General features: G+C 42.4%; 1 protein-coding gene across 1 annotated transcript in view; it reads left to right on the plus strand.

Annotated features, from left to right (window-relative positions):
• Positions 1 to 20,941, plus strand: part of enpep (glutamyl aminopeptidase) — a 91,927-nt gene extending 70,986 nt beyond the window's left edge. The window contains exons 12-20 of the mRNA XM_059964899.1: positions 1,331 to 1,458; positions 2,659 to 2,714; positions 6,030 to 6,180; positions 6,273 to 6,346; positions 6,438 to 6,539; positions 7,085 to 7,255; positions 7,623 to 7,763; positions 10,269 to 10,350; positions 19,647 to 20,941. Coding sequence (XP_059820882.1) covers positions 1,331 to 1,458; positions 2,659 to 2,714; positions 6,030 to 6,180; positions 6,273 to 6,346; positions 6,438 to 6,539; positions 7,085 to 7,255; positions 7,623 to 7,763; positions 10,269 to 10,350; positions 19,647 to 19,790 — 1,049 coding nt within the window. The 3' untranslated portion in view covers positions 19,791 to 20,941. The remainder of the gene's footprint in view (positions 1 to 1,330; positions 1,459 to 2,658; positions 2,715 to 6,029; positions 6,181 to 6,272; positions 6,347 to 6,437; positions 6,540 to 7,084; positions 7,256 to 7,622; positions 7,764 to 10,268; positions 10,351 to 19,646) is intronic.
• Positions 20,942 to 22,637: the final 1,696 nt, after the last annotated feature.

A 22,637-nucleotide genomic window follows, 5' to 3' on the forward strand; every position in this document is an offset into this window, starting at 1 on the left:
AATCACCGTTGCTCATCCATTTCCCTCTCAGCCCCATTCTCCTGCCTTTTCCCTGAAATCTTATGTGCCTTGACTAACCAAGAACTTAACAACCCCAGCATTAAATACACCCAATGATTTGACCTCCACAGCCACCTGTGGCAACAAATTCTACAGATTCACCACCCTCTGGCTAAAGAAATTTTTCCTCATTTCCGTTTTAAATGGATGCCCTCCTATTCTGAGGCTGTGCCCTCTGGTCCTAAACTCAACTACTATAGGAAGCATACCCTCCATATCCACTCTACCTAGGCCTCTCAATATTCAATAGGTTTTAATGAGATCCCCCTTCATTCTTCTAAATTCCTGCAAGTACTGGCCCAGAGCTGTCAATTGCTCCACATATGATAAGCCTGTCATTCTTGGAATCATTCTCGCAAACCTCTTTTGAACCCACTCCAATATCAGCATATTCATTCTTAGATACGGGGCCTATAACTACTCACAATACTCCAAGTGAGGATTCACCAATGCCTTATAAAGCTTCAGCATTACATCCTGGTCCTCTTCGAAATGAATGCTAACATTGCAATTTCCTTCCTTGCCTCTGACTCAAGCTGCAAATTAATCTTTAGGGAATCCTGTACAAGGACTCCCAAGTCCTTCTGCACCTCATATTTTTGAATTTTTTTTCATCATTTAGAAAATAGTCCATGGTTTTATTTCTGCTATTAAAAGTGCATGACCATACATTTCCCTCCACTTCTTTTGCCCGTTTTCGTAATCTGTCCAGCCTCCCTGCTTCCTCAGCACTATCTGCCCCTACACCTATCTTCATATCGTCTGCAAACTCGGCCACAAAGCTATCAATTCTGTCATCCAAATAAAAAAGGCAAAAAAAAGAGGTGGTTGCAACACTGACCCTTGCTGAACACCACTAGTCATCGGTAGCCAAGCAGAAGTCATGTCAGCACTCAAAAGAATATTCAATTTCGGAGTGTTTCAGATCTAGGGATTTCAGATAATGGGTGCCCAGCCTACATTTTAAAGATTTATGCAGTCATTTGGGAAGGTGAGAAAACAAGTCTGCAGGAACCATTAGATAACGAGGGGGAAGGAAAAAAACAATTTTAAAAAGATGCAATGGGGGAAATGTTAGAATAATTGCATTAATGTCTCTTCAGAATAAATGAATCCTCAGCAGCTTAAGACAAAGAAATGCTGACAAAATATAGAGCATGCAAGAAGTATTTTCAATAATAATAAACTTTTACTTTATAAATAATATTGGCCCTCATAGTCATTTTCTTAACAATAGCTTGTTTGCAATGTTTTTTCCATAAATGCTCAGTGAAAATTCCCAATAATTCGCCCGCCCACATCTTGAAAGTGAACACAAAGCACGTTGGGTTCTATCGTGTGCAGTATGAAGACTCAGCCTGGGAGAGCATTATCCAGAAACTGATAAGCAACCATACAGTAAGAATAATTGCATTGTCCTTATTTTGATTTTAACCTGCAAAGCCTAAGCAACAAGATTTGTAGCAGCTGACTGTCTGTGAAGTGAGAGTGTCACAGAAATTTCAGAGCAATTCTCAGCCAAGTCACTCGCTAATTTCCTGCTCATCCACGGGGTGCACTGTTAATGGACTCCTCCCATATAATCAACAGAATTCCTCACAAATTACACTCTTAACAAACGCCGCCTTCTGTCCGCAGGATCACCCAGTGGCTACTTATTTCAATCTGACTTCCTATTCTCATTCCAACATTCCTGTCCATGGCCTCCTCGCTCTCGCGATGAGACCAAACTCGGAATGGAAGAGCAATACTTCATATTCCTCATATCCACCTAATCTGATGCAGGAACATCAATTTCTCTAACTTCCAGTAATTTCAGCCCTCCCTTTCCCTTTTCCATTTCCCATTCCAGTTACCTGTCAGCACCTCTTCTCACTTGCCCATCGCCTTCCTCTGGTTTTCTTAATCCTTCCCTTTCTTCCTTGGCCCACTGTCCTCTTCGTTGGTTCAGTTTAATATTGGAGAAGGTATAACCTGAGATTCTTGCTCTTTGCTGACATCAACAAAATAGAGGGGAAAAAAACAGAGTAAATCACAGAAAACATTGGAACACCAAAGCCCCCCTCCTGCCACCCCCCAGGCACAAGCAGCAGCAAAGCATCAACCCCCCCCCCCCACCCACCCACACCATGCAAGCAATAGCAAAGCCCCAGAGACTGTGATCTACAGTCCATCGGAAACTACTGTCCACCCCAACATTTTGCCATCTCAGAACGGCTCTCTCTCTCTCTGGCCAAGTGGGGGGAGGGAGAATAGAGAGATATTGCTCCTTCAACAAGAAGGGAGACTAGCAGCTTGCTGTTTTGAAGTTACAATCTGCTGCATCACTTCCTCCTTCAGCTCCTTGCCTCTTCTACCTATCATCTCTCAAATAAAGAGAGCCGGAAAAAAATAGTACATTTCTTATCTGGTTTGTTGTCCGTGGCAACTTTCCAATGCGATTAGATGACAAGAGGAAAAGCAGGGTAAGGGGAAGACTGTGCCAATGGGTTTGCTGACAGCTTTAGAGTTGGCATGTTGCAGCTGCCATTTTGCAGAACACAACTTGAAAGAAAGCCTAATGCTTACTAAACTTGGCATAATATCCGCTCTGTTTAGGAATTTTCAGACAGCGATCGCACTGGGTTCATCGATGACACGTTTTCACTGGCGAAGTAAGTAACTGAGCAACAATCTGAGTGTTGACAATTTTTCCCCGTTTTGATGCAGTAAGTTAGCACCCTACCCTTCAACAGGTACACTTAATGTCAGGGAAATGTATACAATATACATCTTGAAATTCTTTTTCTTTGCAAGCATCCACAAAAACAGAGGTGCCACAAAGAATGAATGACAGTTAAATGTGAAAACCCCAAAGCCCCCCCAACTCCCCTCTCCCACACATAAGCAGCAGCAAAGCAATGACCCACCCCCAACCCCACCAGCAAAAAAGCATTGGCACTCCCCACTGAGCACTCAAGTGTGCAGCAAAGCATTAATAAAGACACAGACTTGCAGTACCCCAAAGATTACTGTACTTGTTCACCCAGTATTCGACATACCACAGGCTCTCTCTGTCCCTAATAATGGTAAAAGAGGTGTCCACATTTCATAGCGAGAGGGGAAACATAACAAACAACTTGTTGAAAAAGTCTGTTGCGTTGCTTTTTCTAAGCTCTGTGCCCAGAGAGTCGGCCCCGGAGAGGCACAGCTCTCTGAACACGCCACCCACAGCAGCTCACCCATTCCCAATGTTCCGTGTTCTCCCACAACACACCAGGCCACAGTACCAGCCGAGAATCAGCCCATTCCCAGCGCCACGAAATTCCAGCACCCTGATGGTGCACTCGTCTTCCAGGCCGCGTTTTTGGGGTATTAAAAAGCGGCCGGTCTTGAGGCCCTGAGAACGGTTCCCATTCCCGCAAAGAACCGAAGTCAGTGTGTAACTCCAGGCAGGGGCTTCAAAAGAATCCTGAAAAGGAAAAAGAAAAGGTATTAAAGATAAAATGGAGCTGTTTCCGAAGATGCAAGGAAAGAAGTCGCTGTTTAGCACCATCGTAACTTCGCTCTGCCCCTCTGAATACCATTACCAGTACTCTGAAACACTCAGGGCATAAATGAAAAAGGCTGTTTGTTGGTTTTCTCATCTTTAGAAGCATAATAGGATATTTTCAGGTTGGATGAAAGTTCAGTGATGCCTACCCAATGACCCTGAAAGGAGGCCTGGGTTACTACTTGGTTTCAGCCTCATTAACATTTCCTGGGTGAGCTGCAGGCACCTGGGTCATTATTCATGCAAACTGGTGGTAGGGGGTTCCAGGAAATAACAAATGTCTTTTGCTGAACCTTCAGGTAAACCCCAATACCCAAAATAAAAGCTGTACAAATGCCTTGGCCTTCACAAGAGGCTTTTAGAGCTCCTCAAAGGACAGACAGTTAAGTTTACTTTTTGCCCTCCACTGCCCATCTGAAAGGTGGTATGCATTGCAATCATAGTGTGCCAGTGGGAGAGGGATGAATGTGTTGGTGACAGAAGGCTAAGGATTAAGAAAGCTGCTTTGTTCAATGTAGCATTCTTTTTGAGTGATGGAGGAGCCTGCAGAGGAACACAAAAAAGAAATGAGACCATTTTCATCAGAGAAGATCTTGGCCACCATTGTGGATAACACAGGCAACTGGGCATGAACAATACTCACTCTGATGTTGGCAGAATGGGGGGAAAAAAGACTTAGAGGGAAGATTTGTGGATTGTTCAGGTGTATAAAAACAATAGACTGGGGGGGGGGGCAGATGGAGAGAAGAAGAGAATAATTAATTTTAAATGAATTGTATTGTGATCAGGAATGGATGCAGATTCAAGAGAAATGACCATATGTTAATTGGATAAAAGAGGGCTTTGGCAAAAGAGAAGGCAGTGGTACAAGCCAGAGGTCTGTCCTGGCAACAAGCTGAACAGTTCAGTTAGTCCTGACGAAGGGTCTTGGCCCGAAACGTCGACTGTACTTCTTCCTATAAATGCTGCCTGGCCTGCTGCATTCCACCAGCATTTTGTGTGTGTTGCTTGAATTTCCAGCATCTGCAGATTTCCTCATATGGACAGTTCATTATCAGGTTGGCCCAAATAGCCATGCAAATCATAAACCTCTCATGATTCTACCATTGCTCTGCTAATACAGGAGACTGATTTTGTAGTCATTTAAAGAATTCTCTCCATCTCTTCAGAGTCTAAATTGTCAGTCAATGTCTGTCATCCAGTGGTGGAAGAACAGAAATTCTTACAACTAAATATTCAGAAAAGCAAAGACATTGCTTTCTAGTTGCTAGTACATATCGCATTCCCTGGATACTGCCCATCCTTGTACCCAGCAAGAACTGGATGGTTTAAGGGAAATGGCTGTTCTTGAACCTGCTGATGTGTGATTCAGGTTTCTGCCCGATGGTTGCTGTGACAAAATGGTGTGGCCTGATGGTGGGGATCTTTGATCAATGTTGCCTTCTTGAGGCAATACTACCCATGATGTGGAGTAATTTGCCTACCAGTGATATCTTGGGCGGAATCCACTACTCTCTGCAGCTTCTTGCATTCTTGTGCATTCAAGTTGCCATACCAGAGCTTGATGTAGCATGTCAGGAAACTGTCAACAGTACATCTGGAGATGTCTGTTAGAGTGTATGGTGACAAGCTGAAGCTCCTTGGCCTCCTAAGAAGAATAGGCACTTGATATGTGCTGGCCTCACGATTTGCCATCTAGTATATTAATACCCAGAAATTTAAAGCTGTTGATGTTTTCCACCACCAATCCCCCAATGTTTGCCTTCCTTCCCCTTCTCAAAGTCAGCAACCAGTTCTTGTTTGACTGACATTGAACAAGAGATTATTTATGCAGCACCACTTAGCCAGGTGACCTACCTTGCTCCAGTAAAGTGACTTGTCACCCCCTGCAATTTGTCCAACAACAGCAGTGTTGTCAGCAAATTTGAAGAAAGCACTATTTGGTCACAGTGTGTTTAGGAAGTAGTGCAGGCAGCTGATCACGCAGTCCTAAGGTGCAGATGGTCAATGAGGAGGAGATGTTACCACTCCTCCTCGCTGAGATCTGCCAAAGAGGAAGTCAAGTATCCAGTTGCAGAAGGAGGTACAGAGGCTTGAAGCTTGATGAGTTTGGATGGGATCACAGTGGTGAACACTGAGCTGTACCCTGACACATCAGTTCCCATTGTCTAGATGGTCCACAGCAGAAATCTCATCCGCTGATGACCTACTCTGACGGTGGGCAAACTGTGTGATCTCTGAGGCAGGAGTTGATTTGTTCCATGACTGGCCTACCAAGGCACCTGATTGATGTAAGGGCCACTGGACAGTGATCATTGAGACAGGTCACTGCACTCGTCTTGGGCAGAGGAAGTTACCATCTCTGCGGGGCAGGAATAAAATCCCACAGGAAGCTGAACTCTAATTACTTTTCTTGTAATGTTGACCTCCTTTGCAGAGCAGCCCTCCTACAGTACTCTGTGGCTTTAAACGTGACAAAGTACTTGAAAAATGAAACAGATTATTTACCTTGGTCAGTAACTGTTTCATCCATTGCATATATTCGGCGCATGCTACAGGACGATTACAGTCTTTACCCAAAGTTCCAGGTGAGCTATGCTTAATATCTCAAAAGACTGAATAAAAATAGAAATTAAAGCAGTTGACTTTCACCTTTTCTTTGGTATTTTTGCTTTTGTAGGCCTATTGGAAAGAGCAGGTGAAGCCTATTGCTCGTATGCTTGACTGGAATGACACAGGCACCCATTTGGAAAGGTTCACTATTTTCACATAGTATAATTATGAATCACGCCATCCATTTGAATTGCATGAACCAACCTACGGGTTGATTTTGCTGTATTTGTAGATTACTGAGGAGTGAAGTTCTGGACCTTGCATGCCGCATGGGAGATACAGAAGCATTAGGAAACGTCCACACCTTATTCACAGAATGGTTAGCAGGCAAAAGGTAAATCTATTGGCTGTGAAGCTTATGGGAAAGGTCTAGCGAGCGCAGTAATGGTGGAGGACTACAAACTGCAGTCAGGGAAAGAGTCTGTCAAATTTATTGAGAATTCCTCCCTGCACCATGGATGGACATGTTGGAATGGGAACGGGAATCCCATTTCAGCAATTATTGTGGAGGAATATTTAATTGAGGTTTGAGGGAACGTTCTGGCCTGAGCCAGATTGCAAAAGACATATGCCTACTTGATCCAGCTGCTCTGTTTTCTATTTGAATGTTCTGTTACAGACACCTGGGCATTAAAGCAAGCTAGCAAATTCATGTTTGAGTCCAATTAAAAGCAAGCTGAACACAAACCATGCAACCTTCTTCAAGAAAGTGTGGGGGGGCCTTCTTGTTGTAGTCATATCACAGAATGTTCTACTTTGAACTCTATCATATCCAGTTCAAATCGACGCCTGCCCCCATTTCACATGTGATTATTATTAATTTAGTGAAAGTAAAATATGAAAATTTGGAAATAATTTCAAATCATTCTTTTACTCCAGTGTAGTACCTAATCTGCGGCTGCTTGTGTACCAGTACGGAATGCAACAGTTTGGAAATGAGGATTCATGGGAATTTATGTTTAAAAAGTACCAGGAAACCACACTTGCCCAGGAGAAGGACAAGCTTCTGTACGGGTTAGCTTCAGTGGAGAATGTTCAACTTCTGGACAGGTAGATACAATGCTACTGCTGACCTTCTCGTGCATCTGTTGCAATAGTTCGGCCACTTCAGAAACTGAAGGGATTTTCCAATCAATTTCTGTTTGCATAACTTTAAATTTTCTTTAGATCTATTTTCAATGCTGCCCTTCTTTAGCAGTGCTCGGTTTGAAGTCACTGGAGAATGCTGCCTCAAGAAGCACAGAATTTATAAATATTCTTTCCTTTGTAGCTCCATGACCCAAGACCGAGCTGAAGGCCAACTCACAAATATAGTGGCCGGTACCCAAAATCTCATGTACTTTTAAGTTTCAGAGGTACAAATCGGTAGTTATATACTTGAAAATCAAGCTACTAAGATGTTTCTTTTTTAATGTAGGTTCTTAAAACATATCAAAAATGAAAGTCTCATAAAGACTCAGGATGTGTTTACAGTTCTCAGCTACATTTCGTACAACAAGTTTGGGAAAACAATGGTGTGGGATTGGACACGACTCAACTGGGAATACTTGGTGCAAAGGTAGTAACATAACTTCTTTTCTCTGCACAGATTTACTAACTAGATAAAGTCTTACTTAGTTCCATGTTTCTTGTTGTTTGTTTGTAATCACAGCTTTTTGTTCGGCTGAATCTCAATTTTAATCGTAATCAACATTTAAGGTTTTTATGCACGAAGAATTTAACACCCCTGTGAAAATGGTGTGCTTCAGTAAATGGTATCATGGGTCAAAGGTTTATTTATTATCGAAGTATGTTTGCGGTATACAACCCTGAACGGACTTCCATGGGTTTTCTTTGTTTTGTGGCATCTGCAGAAGAATCTCAAAGAGAAACAGCAAACCCTTCGCCTCCCGCACCCCACCAAACAACAGAAGAATGGCAACACAATCATTAACCCCCATCCTTACACAAAAACACAAGAAAGAATGGGCAACAGCACAGCATATGAGAACCATAAGTCTGAAAAAGCCGACAGTGCAAATCTACAAACGCAACATCCCCCAAACGTCATCGAAAGAGGGAGAGAACACACACAAAATGCTGGTGGAATGCAGCAGGCCAGGCAGCATCTATAGAAAGAAGTACAGTCGACGTTTTGGGCCGAGGCCCTTCGTCAGGACTAACTGAAAGAAGAGATAGTAAGAGATTTGAAAGTCGGAAGGGGAGGGGGAAATCCGAAATGATAGGAGAAGACAGGAGGGGGTGGGATGAAGCTAAGAGCTGGAAAGTTGGTTGGCAAAAGGGATACAGAGCTGAAGAAGGGAGAGGATCATGGGACGGGAAGCCTAGGGAGAAAGAAAGGGGGAGATGGGGAGCAGGCAGAGTGATTGTGACAGGGATAGAGAGACAAAAAAAAAGAAAAGAAAAAGGGGGGAGAGATAAATAAATAAGGGATGGGGTAAGAAGGGGAGGAGGGGTATTAATGGAAGTTAGAGAAATCAATGTTCATGCCATCAGGTTGGAGGCTACCTAGATGGAATATAAGGTGTTGTTCCTCCAACCTGAGTGTGGTTTCATCGTGACAGTAGAGGAGGCCATGGATTGACATATCAGAATGGGTATGGGACGTGGAATAGTTCAGCTTTTCTTTCAGTTAGTCCTGATGAAGGGTCTCGGCCCGAAATGTCGACTACTTCCTATAGATGCTGCCTGGCTTGCTGCATTCCATCAGCAGTTTGTGTGTGTCTGTTGCTTGAATTTCCAGCATCTGCAGGTTTCCTTGTGGAAGAGGGAGAGATCCCGCTCAAACCCAGAGGCCGGCCCTCCAGCTGCAAGTGAAAAGCTTGCAGGGAATGGGTGCTGGGCATGCAGCTGTGGCATACACGATTCTTGGTTGAAATTGCTGCCCAGCATTCTAGCACAGATGGAGATGTAGGAGCAGGGTGAACATTGACTACTGAAACATGAGGGGCTGTTCCAGCCCATTAAAGGACCCATTCTTACCTGTTGGAACGTTCATCAATGAAACAAGGTCTGGTATCACAGGTGGCACCAATATTTTCAACATCGATAAGGCTCTTTACATGTGTAGTGTGGACAAAAGTAGTAAATCCCATCCCAATCCCTCACGTTGAGCATTACAATGTTCTTTTAACCTTTAGAAATGTGCTGTGCCCAATCCTATTCACACCCCACAATGGCAAGCTGACCCAAGCAAGCAGCACTGCTTCTTCAGCTCCCAGCATTGTAGTGGATCACACTTTGAATTTTACATCCAGTTTTCATTCAGTTATTCACAAGCTGGTTTGTTAGAATGTGGGACCTACCCTTCCTTGCATGAAACTGCCATTGAGTGCTCCCATTGCACCATCGGCATGTACCTTAGCTGCTCCAAAATATTTCTGGCCCAACTTCTTCAAAAGTCTATGGCAGGGAATGATGACAACAGCACAGTCTCCTATTGGATGGTAGTTCTAATGCAACTTTAAAAAAAATAATAATTTATTTTGCTAACTTGAGAAAGGTAGACTTGTCTATATAGCCCAGGTCTATGCAACCCTTTCATGAGGAAGTGGTAGTGGTTACGATGATGTGTAACATTGGATATACAGCAGTCAATACGCACACACCAGAGAGCATTGGGGGAGTATTACGAATGTGGCCAGCCACTGCTTTTTTTTTTTTGGCGTTGGTAAACAAGATTAAGTTTTCTGAGCAACACACACAAAATGCTGGTGGAACGCAGCAGGGACCCCTTGGGGCCCCAAAACGTCGACTGTACTTCTCCCTATAGATGCTGCCTGGCCTGCTGTGTTCCACCAGCATTTTGTGTTTGTTGCTTGAATTTCCAGCATCTGCATATTTCCTTGTGTTTAAGTTTTCTGAGACCATGTTGCCGGTCAATTGCCTTGATGATCAATGTGCCTGCAGATTCCTAATAAAATAGCCTTGGGTGGGCTGATACTCAATGCTTAGAAACTGTCTTTTAAGTTTTGTGTTTGGGATGAACCAATCATGGTGGAGTGTTGTGCAATCTTGCTTTGAAGAAGCATTTGGCAAACCTACATCTTGTGTACCTTTTCAGATACACAATTAACGATAGAAATCTAGGACGACTAGTTTTGAAAATAACAAGATCATTTAACACTGAACTCAGTTTGTGGCAGGTAAGTAGCAAGAAATAACTTTTAGAAAGCTTTGCATTATTGTATATAGTTCATGATGAGTGGTTTGCGTCTGAGACAAAATCATAAGCTTTCTCTAATAGATACACTGAAGTAAAATGTTAAAGTTAGCTTTGCAATGTTGGTCATCCACCTTGGAAAGAAAAATGGAAAATCATGAACATTATTTAAATAGTGAAGAATTGCAGCGTATGTTGTGCAGAGAGTCTTAGGTGTGCTTGTGAATGAATTGCAAAAGGTTAGTTTACAGAAGCAACATCTTAACAAGAAGACAAAGGAATTACAGCCCTCATTTCTAACAGGATTGAATTTAAGAGCAGGGAAGTTGTTCTGTAACTATACAAGGGACTAGTGAGGCCACAACTGGAGGATTTCATGCAGTTCTGACCTCCCTACTTGAAGAAAGGATTTACTAACTTTGGAGGCAGTGCACTGGAGGTTCATGAGATTGTTTATGAAGACTCGGGGTTGACCAATGAAGAGAGATTGAGCCACTTACTGGAATTCAGGAGAATGAGAGGGGATATCGTAGAAACATATAAAATTATCAAAGGGATAGATAAGATAGAGGCAGGAAAGGTACTTCTACTGTAAGTGAGACTGGGGCTCGGGATATAAGGAGTTCATACGCTCTCCCCTTGATGGTTTGTGTTTCTTCTGGGTGCCCTGGTTTCCTCCCAGAGTCCAAAGACATGCCGGTTGGTAGGTTAATCAGTCATTGTAAATTGTCTCATGATTAGGTTGGGGTGAAATGGGGTTTGTTGAGCAGTGTGGCGTACTCCATAATGTATCTCAGTAAATATATAAATAAAGTTCCAAGATTTGGGAGAATAGATTTAGAATGGAGATGAGGAGAAATTGTTTTTCCCTGAGTAGTGAACTTTGTCCCAGGGGAAAAAGTAGAAGCCACCTCATTAAATATATTTAAGACACAGTTAGATTTTTGATCAGCAGGGGAACTGAGGGTTACAGGGGAAAGGTATCTAGATGGCATTGAGTCCATGGCCACATCACCCATGATCTCATTGAATGGTGGAGCAGTCAGCAGGCTAATCACAAGATATAGGAGCAGAATTAGGCCGTTCAGCCCATCGAGTCTGCTCCGCCATTTTATCATGGCTGATCCTGGCTCCCATCCACCCCATACACCTGCCTTCTCTCCATATCCTTTAATGCCCCGACCGATCAGGAAACAATCAGCCTCTGCCTTACGTATGTCCAGTCCTATCTCTTGTGTTCTTATCTGCTGTTTCTGAGCAGCTCTCATAGGCTGGGTCAGTTATTAAAGTTTGTAGACTGAAGAGGGAGCCGGAAGGTTAGATTAGGATGGATTATTTGGAAGTGAGATGTAGGGCCTGGAGCAAATTTTTGGAATAGAATAGAGGTTAGAATGGTGTTGCATGAGCAACCAAAGTTTTGACTTGGTGTCTGTAAAACGATTAACAAGAGAATCCAACACTATCGCAATTTAAGTGGGCTTCTAAGGACTTTTAGTAGCTTTCAAACTTGTTCTATCTGGCCAGTGGTCCAAATATATATGTGGCTGGTAGAAAAACCTGCAGTATACATCTGTTCTTGGTAATTGGAAGAACCAGAGAAATCTCAAACATTTTGATTGCCAAGGTAACATATTATCAAAGTGATAAATCTGAAGTAAGAACATGATGAATAGAAGAAGACAGAGTTAGAGAACACTACTGAACAGAAATAGGCCCTTTTAGCCATTTAGTGTGTGCTAAACTATCAATCTGCTGGTCACATCAGCCTGTACCCAATCCATACCCCTCCCATCCATGTACCTATCCAAATTTCTCTTAAATGTTGCAATTAAACCTGCATCTACCAGTTCTGCTAGCACTCTCACAAGCCTCTGAGAAAAGAAGCTTCCCTTCATATTCCCCTTAAACATTTCATCTTTCACCCTTAACCCATGACCTCTACCCTACCACAGTGTAAAAATCCTGTCTATACCCCCTCATAATTCTGTATATCACTATCAAATCTCCTGTCATTCTTCTATGCTCTAGGGAATAGCCATAACCTATTCAACCTTTCTCTGTAACTTAGGTCTTCAAGAACTGACAGCATCTTTGTAAATTTGTTCTACATTCTTTCAATCTTATTGATATCTTTCCTGCAGGTAGGTGATCAACACTACTCCAAATTAGCCCTCACCAATGTATGCTACAATTTCTATATAGCACCCCAACTCCTGGACTCAGTACTTTGGATTATGGAGGCCAATGTGCCAGAAGCTCTCTTTGCAGTCTTTCTGTGATGCCGTTCTCAAGGAATTATGGATCAGTATTTGAAGGTCACTCTGTCCTACTGCACACTTCAGTGCCCTACTGCTCACTGTGTAAGGCCTACCCTTGTTTATTCTCCCAAAGTGCAACACCTCACACTTGCCTGTATTAAATTCCACCTAGTTTCCTAGCTGGTCCAGATCCCGCTGCAAGCTTTTGATCCTCACTGTCCACTACACAACCTCTGTTGGTATCATCTGCATATTTGCCGATCCCTATTACCGCATTTCCATTCCATATCATTCATTCATTCATCCATCCATCCGTCCATCCATATCTTTTTTAATCCCATCCCCCTCTCCGATATCATTCATTTAGATGAAAAGCAAAAATTGACCCAGCACTGATCCCTGTGGTACACCACAAGTCAGTGGCTGTGAGATGCAACAATCTATAGCCGCTCTCTGCTTCTCCAGTTTACTACCTCATCGTGAATGCAAGTAACTGAACCTTCTTGACTAATCTTCCATGAGGAACCTTGGCAAATGCCCTGCTAACATCTTTGTAGAAAACATCCACTGCCTCGCATTCATCAAACTTCCTAGTAACCTTCTCATAAAACTCTGTAAGATTGGTTGGGCATGACCTACCACGCACAAAGCCATATTGACTATCCCTAATCAGCCCTGTCTATATATCTGGTCCCTAAGGATGTGTTCCATTAACTGACATCATTCCCCAGCCTATAATTTCCTGGCTATTCTTGGAGCCATTCTTGAATAACTGAAAACATTTGCTATCTGCCAATCCTCAGGCACCTCATTCATGGCTAAGGATCTTTTAAATATCTCTGCTAGGGCCCTGGCAATTTCTGCACTCGCCTTCCAGAGGACCTAACGAAACACGTTGTCAGGCCCTGAGAATTTATCCACCCTAATTTACCTCAGGGCAGCAAACACCTCCTCTTTAATCTGTATAGGGTCCATGAGCTCACTGCAGCATTGCCTCACATCAATAGACTTCTATGTCTGTCCCCAAGTAAATACAGATGCAAAACATCCATTTCCTCCATCTCATTCGGCACCATGCATAGATGACCACTCTGATCTTCAAGGGCAGTAACTTTGTCCCTTGTTCTTACTCAAGTATCTCAGTTCTACCTTCGTACTTATACCTGCTCTGCACCTCCTTCTTAACCAGGAGCCCAATATCTCTCAAAAACCAAGGTTCCATAAACCTGTTATTCTTGCCTTTTATTTCAAAAGGGACATACAAACTCTGTACTCTCAGAATTCCTCCATTCATACAGTGGAGTAGGCCCTTCTGCCCACCAGTTTAACCCCAGCCAAATCGTGAGATCGTTTACAATGACCAATTAACCTAACAGCTGTGGGACTGTGGGAAGAAACCGGAGCACCCAGAGGAAATCTATGTGGTCATGGGGAGATTGTGCAAACTCCTGACAGACAGACAGTGGCAGGAATTGAACATGGGTCACTGAGGCTGTAACGCGTTGTGCTAGCTGATACGCTACTGTGATCCCCACAAGGGCACCTTTGCCAGAAAACAACTTGCTCAATCCACACTATCCAGAGCCGGATGCCATCAAATTGGTCTTTTCCCAGTTTAAGATCTCAGACCAAGGACAAGACCTATCCTTGACGATAATCTTGAAGCTCATGGCATTAAGATCACTAGTTCACTGCTCAAGTCTGCTGAACTTTGTCACCTGCTCGGCCACAACTTTTAGTTATCCTGTGGACCAAAAATTTAGATTCTTGTTGGTCAGCTCAAAAAAACATTTCCTGATTATATAACGATCAATACCATGAGCTCTAAACTCGAAGTTAACTTTTATGTGACACCTTATTGATATGGGTGTCTGCATTCACTGTCTGCTGGCTTCCCATTAACAACTCTGCACATTATAATTAATTTGTCAAATGCTAATTCCTTTTCATGAAACGCCTTGATGGTACTATGATTTCCTTAAGATCCTGTTGTTACTAATGGATGCCAGCATTTCCCCAATGACAGATGTGAAGTTAACAGCCCTCAAGTTCTCTGCATTCCCTCTCCCTCCCTCCTCGAATACAGGTGATACAGCTTTTGGCTTTTCCAAAAATGGGAGGGGGAGGAATTACAAAGCATTGCAGCTAGTTATCCACTGTCTGCAGCCATTGATTCCAACAATATAAATGGGGCAATTATCAGCCCTTGGGGTCTCATTAGTTTGCCAGGACCACCTTCTCTGGTAATTGTGATTTATTTTAAGTTATTTCTTCCATTTATCCATGGGTGGCACGGTAGCAGTGTGGCGAGCACAAGGTTTTGCAGTACCAGTGACCTGGGTTCCATTCTCACCGCTATCTGTACGGAGCCTTTACCTTCTCCCTGGGACCACCTGGGTTTCCTCTGGTTCCCTCCCACAGTCCAAAGACGTACCAGTTAATTGGTCAGTGTAATTGTCCTGGGATTAGGCTAGGGTTAAATTAGGGCTGGGTGACACAAACCATGTTGTATCTCAATTTAAAAAAAAATAACATTTCTGCTGTTTTAGGAATGTTTTCAGTGTCTCCTACCATGACGCCAGATGCAAAACCTTTGTTTGAAGTCTTCCATTTCCTTAGACCATAGGTACAGCTCTGAAATGGGCACTTTGGCCCAAACGCAATGCTGAATTAAGCTAAGCCTCTTCTGCCTGTACATGATTTGTATGCTTTTATTCCTTGCCTTTTTGTATGTCAACCTAACAATCTCTTAAATGCCACTACCTGATCTGCTTCCACCACTACACCTGGAAACCTGTTCCAGCCACAGCCTAGTCTACGTATAAAAATAAACTTTCCCCACAATCTCTGATCAACAGGAGATTCAGTGGATGACGGAGATCTTTAGAGAGAGGGTGTGTGTCTGTGTCTGTCTCTCTCTCTCTCTCTCTCTCTCTCTCTCTCTCTCTCTCTCTCTCTCTCTCTCTCTCTCTCTCTCTCTCTCTCTCTCTCTCTCTCTCTCTCTCTCTCTCACTCACTCACTCACTCACTCACTCACTCACTCACTCACTCACTCACTCACTCACACACTCACACAATGCTGGATGAGCGGGTCAGGCCACATCTATGGAAGGGAATAAATGGTCTATATTTCAGGCTGAGATGCCTGTCATCTTAAATGCTGGAGGAGCTCAGCAAGTCAGGCAGCATATGTGGAAGGGGATATTTCAAGCCAAGACATCTCTCATCTTAAACTATATTTCTCTCACCTTATTGTGACCTCTCTACCCTGGGTATCTCCACATCCTGTGCCTCTCGTTATTTTATAAAGTTTTATCAGGTCTTCCCCCCGCCCAGTTTCTAAAACTCTCAAAGTTGGGGGGAGGGGGGAATTTGTCTAGCCTCTCTTGATAACTCTGGAATGCAGATATTTCTATCAAAGGAGGTATAAGATATCCCTTCCCTCCTCTAGCCTGCAGGTCACACTGGGCAAGGTGTAGCATCTGCTCAGCCTCAGCGCCTCCCAGTCAGGGTCAGGGTCATGTGAAGCCATGGGAGCAGGTGGTGGATGGTCACATGAGCATTGATGCTTATCCCAAGTCCTGTTTATGTAACCAGTCTCTGCAGAGTACTGACAATGGGTGGGGTCACCCATCTTGTAAAGACACTGCCCAGAAGAAGACGATGGCAAGCCACTTCTGTAGAAAAGTTTGCCAAGAACAATTATGGTCGTGGATAAGACCATGATCACCCATATCATACAACACGGCACAATAAAAAAGATGACCTGATAACCCCTTGTAAACCTTTACTGCACCCTTTTGACGGCTTCCCAATTATTTCTCTAATGGAATGACCAGAATTGCATTCATTTCCCTATTTTACAATCCTAATTGCTCAGTCCCTTGTAAGGGGCTGGCACTTCGGCTGCTCTCCTCCTATTAATATAGCTATAAATGTCACTAACTTATTCTAATCTTTTGTTTCTTCCATCTTTACCCATCTTTTGCTGATTTCTAAAATGTTCCAGATCTCCTAGCTTATCTCCAATCTCTGCAACATTTCTACCTTTTCTTTCATTTAATACCATCCCTAACTTTCTTAGTTATGGACAGATCAGCCTTCTCTGTGAGAGTTAATATTAACCTCCTTAAACATGGTTGTAGATGGGTCATATTCTGCATGAAGATCCTTCACCTGTGGTGTGCCTCAGGGATCCCTACTCTTTGGGATTTTTATAAATGAGGAAGTGGAGGGATGGGTTACTAAATTTGGTGATGACGCAAAGGTTGGGGGTGTTGTGGATAGTGTGGAGGGCTGTCAGAGGTTACAGTGGGACATTGATAGGATGCAAATCTGGGCTAAGAAGTTGCAGATGGAGTTCACCCAAATAAGTGTGAGGTGCTTCATTTTGGTAGGTCAAATATGATGGCAGAATATAACATTAATGGTAAGACTCTTGGCAATGTGGAAGATCAGAGGGATGATGGGGTCCAAGTCCATAGGACACTCAAAGCTGCTCTGGTTGACTCTGGTTAAGAAAGCATACAGTGCATTGGTCTTCATCAATAATGGGATTGAGTTTAAGGGCCAAGAGGTAATATAGGACTATATTACCTATATAGGACTATAGTGCAGCTATATTGGACCCTGGTCAGACCCTACTTGGAGTTCTGTGCTCAGTTCTGGTCAACTCACTACAGGAAGGATGTGGAAACCATAGAAAGGGTGCATTGGAGATTTTCAAGTATGTTGTCTGGATTGGGGAGCAGCCTTATGAGAACAGGTTGAGTGGACTCGGCCTTTTCTTCTTAGAGCGAAAGAGGATGAGAGGTGACCTGATAGAGGTGTACAAGATGATGAGAGGCATTGATCGTGAGGATATTCAGAGGCTTTTTCCCAGGGCTGAAATAGCTAGCACAAGAAGATATAGTTTTAAGGTGCTTGGAAGTAGGTACAGAGGAGATGTCAGGGGTAAGTTTTTTACTCAGAGAGTGATGATTGTGTGGAATGGGCTGCCGGTGGCAGTATTGGAAGCAGAAACGATAGGGTCTTTAAAGAGACTCCTGGACAGCTACACGGAGCTTAGAAAAATAGAGGACTATGGGTAGCCCTAGGTAATTTCTCAGGTAGTGACATGTTCGGCACAACTTTGAGGGCCAAAGGGCCTGTATTGTGCTGTAGGTTTTCTATGTTTCTATGGATCACTGCTCATCTATAATTTTAACTTTTAATGTATTTTCCCCGGTCTATTTCAGTCAACTCTCCCTTACATCTTTATAACTGTCCTTAGCTGTAGATCAAATTACTCTTATGAAATTCTGATATATTTTGTTAATCTTCACTGGAGGGTTTTTAGCTGGGGCCATTAATACACGTTCCTATCTAAAATACCCATTACTTAGTGAGTTCCACAGTGTAAGAAACCCTCCAAGGCATGTTCACTCTCGAGGATGAGATTGATCCAATGTTTATTGGATACCCATGGTTATTGTTTATATCGGAGTGGAGAGCGAAATGGCTAAAATCTCAAGTCGATGATTTTTGCATTGAGACTGGTGTATTCGACAGATGTAAGGTTTTATGATGGGAAAACGGAAGCCTTGATAATGATTTGCTAGTGTTAAGTCAGAGGCTTCGAAATAGCAAACATAAAGGAGCTTCTTGAGTTGGACAGCAAGCACACAGAATGAGTTGGATTATTAACACAGGAAGTGAATAGAGGATCATGATGTCCAAAAAAAAGTGATCACTTGTATGTAATAGGGAAATCAGTTTATTATTGTCACATGTACTGGGGTGGAGTGAACAACACATTGTTTTTCATGCTGTTCCTACAGTGCATTTCATCACAATATTGCATTGAGGTAACACAAGAGAAAGCAATAACAGAATGCAAAATAAAGTGACTTACAGAAAATGTGCAGCAAGATGCTAAAGTGTAAGTTCTTAACAAGGTAAATTTATTTGAAGATGACTGCAGTTGCTGATTTTTACATAGCAAGGTGTGTTCAGGTACTGTATGTTAGGGATTTCCTGACATGAGTTCAAAGGAGACTCAGGAAAATGATTCCAGGATAGTAAGGCATATGAGGAGCATTGGATGACTCTGGGCCTCTGCTCATAGGAATTATGATGAGTGGGTGGGAGGGAGTTGTTGTCATGTTTATTCTTAATATAGACAAATTTGGCGTACATAAACACTAACACATTTTATTTACAAAACTGCTTCAGCTCAACACTGAGCATATGCGACCAGCTCACCATCATGACTTCCAGTTCAGGGGTGAACTGCCTGCATTGCCCACTGGGAATTAAGTTCTCTATTATGGACACACATAATAACACATCTTCCCCTTTAAAGAAAAATAAACACACAGTATGTTCCAATAAACCTGCAAGGAACCATAATCTCCTCCAACAAAGATATCTACATCAACTTCAATTGTAGTAAGCAGATACAATCCCTATTCACTCAACAACTTTCTATCTATTTCTGAGGTGGTTTAATGCTCCTTTTTTGATCTGCTATTTGTTTCCACAGAGGTACTGCATCCATTTGACCACTTATTGGGTATATTTAAGGCAAAGGTTGATATTGATAGATTCTTGATTAGACAGGGCATGAAGAGATACAGGGAGAAGGCAGGAGATTAGGGCTAAGAGAGAAATGGATCAGCCATGATGAAATAGTGGAGGAAACGTGATGGGCCAAATGGCCTAATTCTGCTCCTATATCTTACAGTCTTAAATTGGAAGAAAGCAGTGAAAGCAACACTTGCACTTAATAGGAAGATGCCATCAGATTGGGGAAGTATTGGGGCTGTTTTGAGGAATAGTTCAGGATACACAGTAAGATCAGTCCCTCTGGAGTGCTAAGAGAGAGAGGGAAGTTTTGATGGCTGGTGAGTATGCATTAGTAGATAATGATCCATTGAACATAGAGTTGGGAAGAGTGAATAAAGAAAGGGGAGCCTTTTATGTCATTGTTTTGACTAGCAATTTTTCCCCAATTTACTTAATTCATATTTGTATATTTAAGATGAAAGACTTCTTTGCAAAGTATCCAGACGCTGGAGCAGGAGAAACTCCTCGTAAACAAGCTCTTGAAACTGTGCAGACAAATGTAGAGTGGTTAAACAAGAACTGGGATGACATACTCCAATGGCTGGAAAGCAACGTCTGAAAATGTAAGATTATTGCAAATTCCCAGTGGAAAGAATTGACACTGTTTAAATACAAAGTAAGGAAATCTACCACAGTAGCATTTGAGTCATGTACAATTTTGTTTTGTTTTGGAAGTTTTATGGAAATTACCATTTTTAAAAATCTATATTTTAATTGTGGCCTGATAATCCAAAGTGGTTTTTGCAAATATTTAGGAGCTGCACTGTGTTCTCCTGATTGCAATTACTGTGCCTTATGATGACTTTGTTTACAATGCAAACAATTAAACTGGAATGAGCCATGTGTTGTCCTTATTGCAGAAAATACAACCAGGGGACTGCTGTTATAGTGGAATCAAACAAAATAAATAATGTGAACATTTGATGAAATAACTTGCAAGCTGTTGGGTTTTATGTGTATCTCTCAATTTACTTTAAATGGAAACAATGAATTCTGCAGTTTCAATAGCAACTTAATTGTTTGCTATTTTAAAAGTAAAATAACAGTTGCTGAAAAAGTAAAATAATAAAGAACCTAAAATGTTGGGAGTAATCAACAACAAAAGTAGCACCTGTGGAGAGGAAAACAGTGTTAATGTTGCCTGTAATGTCACCGTTTTATCCCTCTACATTTGCTGCGTATGAGCAAAACTTATTGTTTTGAAATCAGATAATTTAATTGATAATTTAAATAGAGGGATTTCAAAGTGATTTAGGATTTTTAAGAGCTTTGAATACTTTCAATTGTTAAGCAAATTTTGAAGCAATGAAAATATTTTGGATAGTTCAAGAATTGTGTATCCAGTTCAAAGACGTGGAAGCTTTATTACTGAACGAGGCTTGCTTTTGACCCTTAACCTCCCCTCCCTGCCCCCCCAATCACCTCACTTCCCCTCCCTGCCTCCCCAATCACCTCAAAGTGATATTTGATTTATTTAATTAAAAACATTTTTGGAGCTTCGAATAGTTTCAGTATTCAAATACTGAAGCAAAGATCCCACCCTGCAAAAACTCATTTCAGGGAGGGAGCACCCCTACCCCCCCAACCCCATACCCCCCCCCCCAACAGTCGACCTCCAAGGGTGTATGTAATACTTTGTTTCGTGATTTGTCTAATCTGTAAACCAAATTGGGTATATGCAGAAAATGTGACATTAAATATGTACCTATATTATCATGGATTCGTGTTTTATTCTATTATAAGTCACAGTCATTTAACCCACCATGGGCAGTAGAAAAGTCATTGTTGCAAACAGTGCAGCGAGCAACACTGTCGTTATTTTTGACCCCTATTAGGCTGGGGTACAGTTTGGTGTAGTCTGGGGTGAAGTACGTCTTATATTTTTTTTTGGAACACTCTGCCATGGCGCTGCAGGACACCAAACTGATCTGATGGACAATGAAAAAGAGGGAGAGAGGTCGACTGTAAAGCCCACCCACAGCGAAAACTGATTGGTCTCTCTGTGCTAAGTAGACCTATCTGGATGCTCCCTCTCAAAAAAAATCGATTTCCAGGATATTGCATATAATTTGCGGGTGTCAGGGAGCCGCTATCAATATGCAGGAGACTTTCGGAACTTCCAGGAGAGGTGGGATGTCTGCTGAAGCCCTGGTCCTCGCCTCCCCCCTTCCTTGCCCCCCCCCATCTTGGCCTTTCATCTTTCAATAGGTTTCACTTCTAATTTCCAGCAGGCAGAGAACCAGAGCCATCAAATACTCCTCATACAATAACCCTTTCGTTCCTGGGATCATTTTCTCGTGAACCTCCTCTGAAACCTCACCAATGTCAGCTTCTCCTTTCTTCGATAGAGTCCCAAAATTGCTCACAATTCCCTGAGTGAGGCCTCACCAGTTCCTTATAAAGCCTCAGTTCTAGTTGTCTCATAATAAATGACAACATTACATTTGCCTTCCTCAGCAGCAATTTGTTTTGCAGGTTAACTTTTGGGGAATCCTACACAAGGAGTCCCAAGTCCCTTTGCATTTCAGGTAATTGAATTTTCTTAAACAATAGTCTATGTTTTTGATCCTTCTACCAATGAGCATGGCCATACACTTCCGGACTCTGTTTTCTGTCTGCCACTTCTTTGCCCATTCTCCTAATCTAACTCCTGCTTCTCAACACTACCTGCCCCTCCACCTATCTTCATATCGTACACAGTCTTGGGAACAAAGCCATCAATTCCGTCATCCAAATCAGTGATATCTAATTTAAAACGAAGCAGTCCCAACAATGACCCCAGTAGAACACTATTCACTGGCAGCCAATCAGAAAAGGCTCCCTTCATTCCCACTCTTTGCCTCCTGCCAATCAGCCACTGCTTTATCCATGCTAGAATAATTCCTGTAATACCGTGGACTCTCATCTTGTTAAGCAGCCTCATGTGAGGCACCTTGTCAAAGGTTTTCTGAAAATACAACATCCACTATTCTCATTTGTCTATCCCGCTTGTTATTTCTACAAAGAATTCCAATAGGTTTGTCAGACAAGATTTTCCCTGAAGTCAAGCATGCTGGCTTTGGCCTATTTTATCACATGCCTCTACATACCCTGAGGCGACAACCTTAATAATTGACTCCAACATCTTCCAACCACTGAGGTCAGGATAACTGGCCAATAATTTCCTTTCTTCTGCCTCCCTCAGCTTCATTTTCTTTTGGGCATTCACAGTAGAGAGACACATAGAGTTAATGAAAAACTGCACCCAAACAAAGATGGACAAACAACTAACGAGCAAAAATCAACAAAATGTGCAAATTCACTAAGAAAAATTGCTAATAAATAATGAGAACACAAGTTGTAGAGTCATTGAAATTGAGTCTACAGGTTGTGGAATCCGTTCAGCTTGAAGTCAATGAAGTTGCCC

Source organism: Hypanus sabinus, chromosome 3 (genome assembly GCF_030144855.1).
Source record: "Hypanus sabinus isolate sHypSab1 chromosome 3, sHypSab1.hap1, whole genome shotgun sequence".
Taxonomy (NCBI): domain Eukaryota; kingdom Metazoa; phylum Chordata; class Chondrichthyes; order Myliobatiformes; family Dasyatidae; genus Hypanus; species Hypanus sabinus.